Source organism: Hemitrygon akajei, chromosome 2 (genome assembly GCF_048418815.1).
Source record: "Hemitrygon akajei chromosome 2, sHemAka1.3, whole genome shotgun sequence".
In the NCBI taxonomy this organism is placed as follows: domain Eukaryota; kingdom Metazoa; phylum Chordata; class Chondrichthyes; order Myliobatiformes; family Dasyatidae; genus Hemitrygon; species Hemitrygon akajei.
Genome location: NC_133125.1, coordinates 107,467,830 through 107,480,192, shown reverse-complemented (window position 1 = coordinate 107,480,192; position 12,363 = coordinate 107,467,830). Strand labels below are relative to the sequence as shown.

General features: G+C 43.0%; 1 protein-coding gene across 2 annotated transcripts in view; it reads left to right on the top strand.

Annotated features, from left to right (window-relative positions):
- The window catches only part of epb41l5 (erythrocyte membrane protein band 4.1 like 5), a 215,138-nt gene that overhangs the window by 172,822 nt on the left and 29,953 nt on the right, over positions 1 to 12,363 (top strand). For both annotated transcript variants that reach the window (XM_073026976.1, XM_073026985.1), the window contains exons 19-20: positions 1,286 to 1,347; positions 4,890 to 4,991. In XM_073026976.1, coding sequence (XP_072883077.1) covers positions 1,286 to 1,347; positions 4,890 to 4,991 — 164 coding nt within the window. The remainder of the gene's footprint in view (positions 1 to 1,285; positions 1,348 to 4,889; positions 4,992 to 12,363) is intronic.

Below are 12,363 nucleotides of genomic sequence, written 5' to 3'. Positions count from 1 at the left end.
TAGCAACTGCTCTGCCCAAGAAAGAGTAGAGTTCTGGACACAACTCAGCCTATCACTGCAACCAGCCTCCCTCCTATGGAGTATTCTTTCATCCTTCCCTGTCTATATTTCTCACAGCCAGAGCAATCAAAAACCCTACCACCTCCACTGACCGGTCCAAAGAAGTACCGGGTAGGTTAATTGTTCATGGTAAATTGTCCTGTGATTAGATTACGGTTAATCGGCGTTGCTGGTCCAAAAGCGTACTGGGTAGGTTAATTGTTCATTGTAACAATTTCGAGTAACCACTCCACTCTATCCATCACCATTTTCCCTTATCCCACTGGCCCCATCATCCCTTCTCCTTTCCCTCCCCTGCCCTCCCTCTGTTTGCCCACCTCTCTTCCTCCCCTTTATTCCATGGGCTGCAGTCCTCTCTTATCAGATTCAGCTCACTCCAGCCATTTGTCGCTGTAGTCTGCCATCTTCCCCCTCACTCTCCTGCCTGTCAGTCCTGTCTCATCCGGATCCACCTATCACCTGTCAGCCCTTGCTCCACCCTGACTATCTCCCTTCTTTTCTTTCCAGTCCTGATTAAAGATCTTGACCCGACACAGTAACTGTCCATTTCCCTCCATAGATGCTGCCTGACTGGCCGAGTTCCTCCAGCATTATGTATGTTGCTGTAGGTTATTCAGTACAGCTTGGACCATAACTGCTAGCAATCTCATTGACGTTCACATCCCATGGAAGAGTGACTAACATTGCAATCCCATTGGGATGCTGAAGGGCAAGTGATTACTAATAACCCCAGATTACTGCCCTAGTACACTCATGTGACCAATTAACTTGTTTAACCTGTACGTCTTTGGACTGTGGGAGGAAACCCTCACAGTCACAGGGTTGTTGGTTCTGTAAAGCGTTTTGCTGACCCGCTAAGCTATCTTGCCAAGGTAGTGTAAAAGTCAAGCAAGTCAAAAGTGAGTTGCTGTGAAGGAACCTATTTAAGTAAATCATTTGAAATAATTGAGCCTTTCAAAATGGTTTTCCTAAAACAGAAGGAAAATTTAAATGAATCTCAGTGATATTTTTCCTCTGATCACGGAGGACATGTGTAAAGCATTGTAAGTGTAATTGGACAATGACATTGTTAGCATAGAGTTTGTGAATCTGGTCGTGTTAAATCTGGTGATAGCATGAAATGGTGTGTGATATTGTTTAAATTTAAGTCGTAAACTAATCCCTTTGTAATACAAATTGTAATGTTGAATTTTTTATTGATAGAATTTTCTATTTTCTATCTTAGGTGGTTAGAAATGACACTGGAAGGAATGGGAAAAGTTCTAACCCGTTTGACACAGCTTTCAGGTGAGATGCAGACTAAGACTTCTGAACTGGAGAATTTTCCTTTTGGTCAAAATTTGACTTCCTAAGAATCTTTTTTCTCCCCCATTGCTGTTGCCTCTCTCCAGAAGCAAGTTTTGACCCTGAGATACATTTTCACAGTCCAGTGGTTGTCTGCCAATATCTTGGTCACAAGTCTAGCCTGGACATTGCTAGTTAGGAGGTTATCTGTCTGTCTACAGTATAAGCCAGCACACCTTACTTATGCACACGCTCTCTTTGGCACACTGGCCTTCATGAATCAAAACACGAGTGCAGGAGTTTGGATGTTATGTTGAAGTTGTATAAGATGTGGTGAGGCCTAATTTGGGATATTGTGTGTATTTCTGGTCACCTGCCTATAGGAAAGATATAAATAAGAGCATAAAACATAGGGGCAGAATTAGGCCATTCGGCCAATTGAGTTTGCTTTGCCATTCCATCATGGCTGATTTATTATCCCTCTCAATCCCATTCTCCTGCCTTCTCCTTGCAGCCTCTGACACCCTTACTAATCAAGAACGTATCAACCTCTGCTTTAAGTATAACCAATCATTGGCCTCCACAGCCATCTGTGGCAATGAATTCCACAGATACATTCACTACCCTCTGTCCAAGGAAATTCCTCCTCATCTCTGATCTAAGTGGACATCCCTCTATTCTAGAGTGTGCTCTCTGATCCTGAACACACCCGCTGTAGGAACCATTCTCTCCACGTCCGCACTATCTAGGCTTTTCAGTATTCGATAGGTTTCAGTGAGATCCTCCCCTCATTCTTCTAAACTCCAGTGAGTACAGGTCCAGAGCCAGCAAACGAAAGAGTATGAAGAAAATTTATGGGAATGTTGCTGATACTTGTGGACCTGAGTTCTTGGGAAGGATTGAGTGAACACAGAACATACAACGCTATACAGCACAGTACAGGCCCCTTGTCCCGTGATGATGAGCTGACCATAGTTTAGGAAGGTCAGGACTTTATTTCCTGGAGTGTAGGAGAATGAGGGGAGATTTGATAGAAGTATACAAAATTATGAGCAGCATAGATAGAGAAATGCAGGACGCCCTTTTCCACTGAGGTTTTGTGAGACTAGAGCTAGAAGACGTAGGTTTAGAGTGAAAGGTGAATTATTTAAGGGGGGGACCTGTGGGGGAGTTTCACCCAGAGTGCTGAGTGTGGAACACGTGATTCTGCAGAAGTTAGACATCCAAAGCAACACACACACAATGCTGGAGGAGCTCAGCAGGTCAGGCAGCATCTATGGAAAGGAATAAGCATTAGATGTTCTTCTTCAGGACTGGAAAGGAAGGGGCAAGGTGCCAGAATAAGTAGATGGGGGGGGGGGGTTGTGGGAGCAGGGATAGGTAGAATATGATAGGTGAAGCCGGGTGAGGGGAAAGGTAAAGGGTCGTAGAGGAAGGAATCTGATAGGAAAAGAGAGGAAGGGAAGAAGATGGGCAATAGGGGGAGATGATAGACAGGTAAGGAGAAGAGGTAGTAAGAGGCCCCAGTGGGATTAGAAGATGAGGGAAGGGGGAGGGGAAAAGTTCATCTCCCATTCACCTCCTTCCTTATCTCCATTCAGGGCCCCAGACGGTCTTCCAGGTGAGGCAAGACTGAAAAGGAAGGGAGAAGATGCCAGAAAAAAAAATTCAGGGGATGGGAAGGAGGATAGCTGGAAAGTGATAGATTAAGCCGGGTGTGTGGGAGAGATGAAGGGCTGGAGAGGAAGGAATCTGATAGGAGAGGAGATTCACCTTTGAGTCTGTTTGGGTTGTCGAGCGTATCCAGTGCTCCATTTTCGGCCTGCTCTACATTGGTGAGACCCGTTGTAAATTGGGGGCACCTCCGCTCCATCCACCGAAAGTGGAATTTCCCAGTGGGCAACATTTTAATTCCATTTCCCATTCCTGTCCAACAGGTCAATCCAAGGCCTCCTCTTGTGTCATGATGAGGCCACTCTTAGGAAGTAGGAGCAACAGCTTGTATTCCATCTGGGTAGCATGATGTATGAACATCATTTTCCCCCCTCTTCTTCTTCCTCTATTCACCAGATGGGCCTCTTAGCTCTTCTCCTCACCTGTCTATCACCTCCTTTGGTGCCCCTCCTTCTTATCTTTCTCCTATGGCCCACTCTCCTCTTCTGTCAGATTCCTTCCTCTCCAGCCCTTTACCTTTCTTACCCACCTGGCTTCACCTAGCACTTTCTAGCTATCCCCCCCTTCCCCCACCCCCCTCCACCTTTTTATTCTGGAATCTTCACCCATCCTTTCCAGTCCTGATTAAAGGGTCTTGGCCCAAAACATCAACTGTTTATTCATCTCCATAAGTGCTGCCTGACCTGCTGAGCTCCTCCAGCATTTTGTGTGTGGTGCCAGCGGAAGTGGTGGACACAGGCTTGGTTTCAACATTTAAGAGTTTTGGATAAGTACATGTAGGAGTACAGAGGGTTATGATCCAGGTGCAACTCAGTGGGTCTTGGCAGAGGGATAGTTTGGTATAGACTGGATGGGCTGAATGTTCCAGAATCCTGTGAGTTCTCCTTCAGATCAAAATGACTTGAGAAGTCTGTGTAATGGGATGTGATTGGCAGGGTTAATACTTTTTCTCTGCATGCCCTAAAGCGAAAATTGTACAATTGCATGCAAATAAGGTTTGAGCATGCTTCCATTTAAACTAGCAGTAAACATTGCAATATTTTGCTCAGCATTTAATATATTCCATCTGCCTGTGGTCAAATGCATTCTGTAAATTGCTCTCTAGAGGCAGCTTACTGATCAATGAACTTACCAACCCAGATGTCTTTGAGATGTGGGAGGAGATCAGTGTGGTCGTCACAGGGAGAAAGAACGCAGGAACTCCAGACAGGCAGCATCCAATGTCAGCATTGAAGCTGAAGTCGCTGTTGATTTGCTGGTCGTGCCACCATACTGCCTTTCGCCATTAGGATCTGGGGCACCCAGCAGAGATAGTAATCAGGGAATTCAGAGGGAGTATCATGCAATCTACTTGAGCAAGTCAGTGGATCAAGCAACGTCTGTGAGGTGGGGAGACAGAAATTGTTCACATTTTGAGTTGAAATCCTGCATTAGGGAGTTCAGAGGGCCCTGCTAACCAGGGAGTATGATAAGAATGCAGAATGCACTCCCATTGCAGTGGTTGAGCTATATTCCTTGGAATAGCTTATGGAGATGTTGGCAAAGGACATGGAGAGCACAGAACATCAAAGAGAGTCAAGGGAAGACTCAAGTGAATTATAACCCCTAGCTTGGACTGTTTTATCTTGTACATTGGTTGTTGTGAGATAGTTGGTGGTCTAGTATGGACTGTTTGGACATGTATATTGGTTATTGTGAGGCCAGGTGGTTTAGTGTGGAGCGGTTGGACGTGTATATTGGTTGTTAGACTGTGAATGGTCCAATATGGACTAGTTGGGCGTGTGTATTGGTTGTCGTGAGACAGTGAGTGAACTCCGCTTATGTAGTTTTTACTGTTTAACTTTTCCATTTCTCATCTTTCAAACCAGCAGCTTGGGAATCACAGACTCTATTTTATTGCCGAGCAGAATTCCAAAATGGCAAAGTGGCGGGGATCTATGGAGAAATATGCCAACTTGTGACCCCTTCACCTGGTAGGTTTTTCTGTGGTTTACCAACTAAACTACAATTAGATTAATCATAATAAAGAAGAATTTTTTCTGCAGGGATGCAAAATCACTCACAACGGATATTAACTCGTTATGGGGAAGCAGATTCGCACGTTCGGTAAATGAGACAGAAGATACTGGTTATGAATAAGCACATTAACTATTTCTTTACAGACGAACAGTAGAACCAAATATCTAAGTCTAACAAGAACTTATCTAAGCCACGCTAAGACACTAAACATTCAATAACACTTCAAACTCAATAGGTACGTAATTAAGTCTACCCAAGTTAAACAACTACAAACTAAACCTAAAACAAACAGATACTTAGCTGAGAGTGCACATATACCCTCCTATATCTGCAGCACGCTTTCCCAAAGGTTCTTCAGCACTGGTTGCAACCTCAGTGTGAAGAGGAGCCTCTGGAGACAAAGGAAAGAGAGCGAGTCTCTCACACGTGCTATTCTTGTACCCCTGAGGCACTGGAGTATCACCATATATCACCATCTGCAGAAGCTTAACTTTGTATGGGAAAGGGAAGTGCACCTATTCAGAAGTATCGAGGATACTGAGTTTGGGTAGGAAGATCAGCCAGAATGTTTTAAAATGGTCCCTCATTAGGCAACTGGACCAAATAAAACCAGGAAAGCAACCGGGGAAATGCTAGTCATGAAATGGAAGCGACTGTTCCTAAGTCGTTACTGTTGCTAAAGCAGTTACCATAATGAACGTGTTGCATTACCAATGTCTAGAGAGTATTGTCTTTGCTTAAGGTGAGCTTTAGTTTAACAGTCAACCTGCAGCTGAGGAGAGATCCAAATTTAGTTTATACAGTGAGTACCTAGAAACTTTGCACAGCATGTTATAATTTTATGTACAGGTTTCCCCTGCAATCCGAAGGTAGAGCATTCCTATGAAACTGTTTGTAATCCGAAATGTCGTAAAGCGAAGAAGCAATTACCATTAATTTATATGGGAAAAATGTTTGAGCGTTCCCAGACCCAAAAAATAACCTACCAAATCAAACCAAATAACACATAAAACCTAAAATAACACTAACATATAGTAAAAGCAGGAATGATATGATAAATATACAGCCTATCTAAAGTAGAAATATTGTAGGTACAGTGTAGTTTCACTTATCAAAGTCGGGAAGGCAGCGAGCCAAAATCGATTTGGAGAAAAAAAATCGACACATACATGCATGCGCAAGCAACTGCCCGAACAAGGCTTCACGGTCATTGTAGTCTTTCTTGGGGTAAACACGCGTATAAAGCAGGGGTCTTTTTTTTCATAAAAGCAAAAATCCTCTTTGGTTAGCGAAAACAGGTACTAATGTAAGTTTTCGTAACAGCGAGTTGTCGTAAATCGAACGTTCAAAAAGCGGGGGCCACCTGTATTGCACTGTACTGTTATCGCAAAAAAATTCCAAACACTCTCTCCACTGCATGTTGACAAATACAGAGCAAAGTTCTTAGGCACCCTAGCTATATATATGTGTGCCCAAGACTTGTGCGCAGTACTCTTAATGTAGTACTTTGCATATCCTTGCTGCCCCAAAGCTCTGTGATAACTGTGGAACCAGGTGAGCCACTATTGTGGTTACGTGGCTGAGGCAGCAAAATGTAGTCTCTGCCTTGCATTTTTCAATAGATTAAATTCTACTACTTACCGAGAGAGTTCTCTGTGATGCTGGCTGCAGTTTACATACCACCAATGTCAGATGTTAAGCAAGCATTCAGTGAGTTGAGTGCCACCATCAGCAAACAAGAAACAGTCTACTCCAGCACCTTTCACATCGTTGTCGGGGACTTCAAACCCACTTGCTTGAAGAAATCTTTGCCCAATTTTCATCAACGAATCACCTGCAGCACCAGGGTTCCCACCACACTCGACCACTGCTACACTACTATAGGGAATGCCTACTGTTCCACCCCTGGACTGCATTTCGAGAAATCTGATCACCCAGCTGTCGTTCTCGACAGCATACAGACGAGGGCTAAAGAGCAAGGCTCCAGAGTAAGGATTTTGAAGAGGTGGTTGTGGGAGACATAGGAGTGGCTATGGGATAGCTTCCAGTAAGTGGACTGGGCCACATTCGAGGATTCATGAGAGGATCTGAAGGAATACACCACTCTTCAGTTCCTGACCTGTCGAGTTTCTCCAGCAAATTGTGTGTGTTAACTTGAGCAAAGTTGGCCACAGAAGTTTGTTGTGATTTTTTTAATTTATTGAGATATAGTGTGGAATAGGCCCTTCTGACCCTTCAAGCTGTGGCACCCAGCAGCCCCCAATTTCACCCTAGCCTAATCACGAGACAATTTACAATGACCAATGAACCTACCAATCCGTACATCTTGGGACTGTGGGAGGAAACCCGCGCAGTCATGGGGAGAACGTACACACTCCTTGCAAACAGCAGTGGCAATTGAACCCGGGTCGCTGGTACTGTAAAGTGTTGTGTTAACCACTGTGCTACCGTGACCTTTAGCCTTTCCTTCAACCCAACCCTCACCTCAGGTTGAGTTTCGATATTTGGGTCACACAAGTTGTGAATGAAAATGTGAGCTGGACTGTCTGAGTGAAAGGTGAAGAAGAGTCTTGCATGGCTTTTTAGCACAATAGTGTTGCATTCAGAAATAAAAAGCAATATTGCCTTTCTATTTCATTTACCCAATTGCATTGTAAAATGAAGACATAAGGTTTGCGCAAGAATGGAGATGTCAGGTAAATGCAGATGGAACGGTGAGAGAAGTAATTGTGACTAGGTAATAAACCAGCTGCTTTTGTCCAGCACAGATTGGTAGAAATGGAGGATTAGTCAGCCAGAGAGAATCATAGAAATCTTCCATCATTAACCCATGTTGCCCATGATGGTTGAACATCTGCTACCCAGTCTATACTATGATGTTTCAGCTCTTGGTCTGTATCCTGCAGGTGACAAGCAGATTGAGAACCAGGTTTGTTATCACCAACAACTACGGAATTTGTTGTTATGCGCAGCACTCAGTGCACATCGCAGAAAAATTACGATGAGTTACAATAATAAGTAAACAGTGCAAAAGGGGAACAGTGAGGTAGTGTCCATGGGCCATTCAGAAATCTGATGGTGGAGGGGAAGAAGTTGTTCTAGAATGTTGATTGTGCATCTTTCGATTCCTGTACCTCCTCCCCAATGGTAGTAATGAGAAGATGACATGTTACAGTGAGGGTAATGGGAAAATGACATGTTACAGTGAGGGTAATGGGAAGATGACATGTTACAGTGAGGGTAATGGGAAAATGACATGTTACAGTGAGGGTAATGGGAAAATGACATGTTACAGTGAGGGTAATGGGAAGATGACATGTTACAGTGAGGGTAATGGGAAGATGACATGTTACAGTGAGGTTTCTTCATGACGGATGCTCCTTCTCAAGGCACCATCTTTTGCCCTCTTCTCATTGTTACCATCTGGTAGGAGGTACAGAAGCCTGAAGGCACACACTCAGCGATTCAGGAACAGCTTCTTCCACTCTGCCATCCGATTCCTAAATGGACATTGAACCCATAAACAATACCTCACTTTTATTATTTCTGTTTTTGCACTATTTTAAATTTAATTATATACACACACATACTGTATTTGATTTACTTATTTTTTTCTATATTGTCATGTATTGCATTGCACTGCTGCTGCTAAATTAACAAATCTCATGACATAAGCCGGCGATGTTAAACCTGATTCTGAAGATGTCCTCAGTTGTGCCCATGATGGAGCTGTCTGAGTCTAGGCCTGCTCTCTGGCCTACTTCAATCCTGTTTGTTGGAGCCTCCAGTGATGCAACCAGCCAAAAGCAGATGCCAAGCCAATACTTGATTTGAGTGCCATGATTAGCAAACAAAAATCTGCCCACTCCGGTCCTTTTAAAATCATCGCCAGGGACCTCAATCCCTTGCTTGAAGAAACTCTGCCCAATTATCATCAACTTATCACCTGCAGTGCCAGGGTTCCCAACACACTCGACCACTGTTACACTATGATCAGGACTGCCTTGCATTTCATCCCTGGACAGCATAGTGAGTTATCAGATCATTGTCTTTCTCCTGCCTGCAGACAGGCAGAGGCTAAGGAGCAAGGCTTCAGCGAGGAGGACAACATTGTGGTGGTCACAGGAGGCAGAGAAGCAGCTATTGGATTGCTTCAACTCTGTAGACTGAGCAGTGTTCAAGGACTCATCTGAGGATCTGAATGAATATGCTGTGGTTGTCACGGAGTTCATGAAGTCATTGGTGTCATTCGGTCATCCCCAACCAGAAGCTCTGGATAAGCCAAGAGATCTGCGACCTGCTGAGGGTCAGGTCAGTGGTGTTCAAGTCTAGTGACGAAGTAAAATACAGAAGGTCCAGGTATGATCTCCATAAAGCCATCTCAGATGCGGAATTCCAGACCAAACTTTTATGCTTGCTTTGACCAACAAAACTTGGAGACCCTTTCATGAACTTTCACGCCCCAAACGACCCTGTGATTTCGGACTCTGAGGCTGATGTGGGAGCATTCCTCTGGAGGTTGAACCCACAGAAAACATCTAGCCTAGGCAGTGTACCTGGCTATGTACTGAAGACCTGTGCTAATCAACTGGCTGAAGAGTTTACTGATATCAATATGGTAAGGAAAGCAGCATCCATTATCAAGGACCCCTACCACTGAGGCCATGCTCTCTTCTCGTTTCTTCCGTCCAGAATATGGTACAGGAGCCTTTAGACCCACCACCACCACCAAGTTCAGGAACAGTTACTACCCTTGAACCATCAGGCTGCTGAGCCAGAGTGGGTAATTCCACTCACACTAACATTGAACTGATACCACAACCTGCGGACTCACTTTCAAAGACTCTACAGCACATATTCTCAATATTATTTATTACTTATTTATTCATTCGTAATGCACAATTTGTTGTCCTTTGTCAGTTGTTTTTCCATCCTTCTTTAAGTCTTTCATTGGTTCTGTTGTTTTCTACATTGCCAATAAGAAGTATTCACTCCTCTTGGAAGTTTTCATGTTTTATTGTTTTACAACATTGAATCACAACGAATTTAATTTGGCTTTTTCGGCACTGATCAACAGAAAAAGACTCTTCCATGTCAAAGTGAAAACAAATCTCTACAAATTGATCTAAATTGATTACAAATATAAAACACAAAATAATTGACGGCATAAGAATTTTCCCTCCTCTCATATAACACACCAAATCATCATTGGTGCAGCCAATTGGTTTTAGAAGTCACATAATTAATTAAATGGGAATCTGCTTTTGGAGACCTGTGTGCAGTCAAGGTGTTTCAATTGATTGTAGCAAAAATACACCTGTAACTGACAGGTCCAACTGATGGTGAGTCAGTATCCTGGCAAAAACTACACCACAAACACAAAAGAACACTCCAAGCAATTCTGCGAAAAGTTTATTGAAAAGCACAAGTCAGGAGATTAATACAAGAAAATTTCCAAGTAACTGAATATCCCATGGAGTACAGTTAAGTCAATCATCAAGAAATGGAAAGAATATGGCACAGCTGTAAATCTACCTAGACCAGTCCATCCTCAAAAACGGAGTGACCGTGCAAGAAGGGGACTAGTGAGGGAGGCCACCAAGAGACCTATGACAACTCTGGAGGAGTTGCAAGCTTCAGTGGCTGAGATGGGAGAGACTGTGCATATGAATACTGTTGCCCAGATGCTTCACCAGTCACAGCTTTATGGGAGAGTGGCAAAGAGAAAGCCACTGTTGAAAAGAAACTCACCTGAAATATTGGCTAGAGTTTGCCAGAAGGCATGTGGGAGACTCTGAAGTCAGCTGGAAAAAGGTTCCTGATGCAGTCTCTGTAAAAGAACTGTGACTTGGAAAAAGATTTGTTTTCCAGCAAGACAATGACCCCAAGCATAAAGCCAAAGCTACACAGGAATGTCTTAACAACAACAAAGTTAATGTCCTGGAGTGGCCAAGTCAGAGTCCAGACCTCAATCCAATTGAGAATTTGTGGCTGGACTTGAAAAGACCTGTTCATTCACAATCCCCATGCAATCTGACAGAGCTTGAGCAGTTTTGTAAAGAATAGGGAAAAATTGAAATGTCTAGACATATAAACCTGATAGGGACCTATCCACACAGACACGGCTAGAATTGCTGCCACAGGTGCATGTACTAATTATTGACTTGAAGGGGGTGAGTATTTATGCAATCAATTATTTAGATCTTTTTGTAGAGATTTGTTTTCACTTTGACACGAAAGAGTATTTTTCTGTTGATCTGTGTCAAAAAAGCCAAATTAAATTCACTGTGATTCAATGTTGTAAAACAATAAAACATGAAAACTTCCAAGGGGAATGAATCTCAGGCTTGTATATGGTGACATATATGTACTTTGATTATAAATTTACTTTGAGCTTTTAAGAGTGCACTCCATGGTATTTTTGTGGAAATTTGCTATGGTGATTGGTGACATGCCATATCTCCTCAGATACCTAAAGCATACGTACTGGACTTCCTTCTTAATAATTACATCGCTGTTTTGGGCCCAGGAAGATCCTCTAAGATGTTGACACTGATATATCTGCCAATTTGGCTAGCCATAACAAAACTGGGGTGGAGTTTACAGAAGGGCATCTGCTCCATCTCCATCTTGCAAAATGTGAATATTGGATCTAGGTATTTGGTCAGACACCTACAAGGGTGTCCAGAGGGTTCCAGCATTCGTCCATTCTGTCATAGCTACCAGATGTCACAGCTCCTCAACTCCCCGACTTCTGAAGGCACTGCAGTTTCTTTTGAGTGATAAACTACAATATAAAGAAAGATCTAGACCATTTCTCACAAAACCTTGCATCACATTTTGGGGTGTCAGTCTCTGAAACAGACGCACAGAGAAGCTTAAAGATGGAATGGGAATCTGCGAATCAGTCTGCTGTCCAATGTTAATGGACTCTTTTTAATCTGCATTTAAGCTGCAACCTCATGCAGTGTTTAAACTAAAATACGATGATTTTGGGTTCTATGGTAGCTTCAGTGACATGACACATAATGATGGTGGAAACTTCAGAGCAGGATGATATCCAGCTCTGATGTACAAACCTGGCGCCATGAGCCAGTTCCAAGCAAATCTACCAAAACCTGTGTTTAAAATTAAATAATACTGTTTAATACCATCAGATTAAAACAGGCAGGAACTTGTTCTGATTTCCCATTAAGTTATAATAACCAGGGTGTGAAAAACAGTTTTTTTACCATATTTGATTGATAGTTAATATGCAACCTTTACAACACCTGGATTTTAAATAATGTTTTACAGTAATGAGGTATTGGTTATTATAGTTTCTAT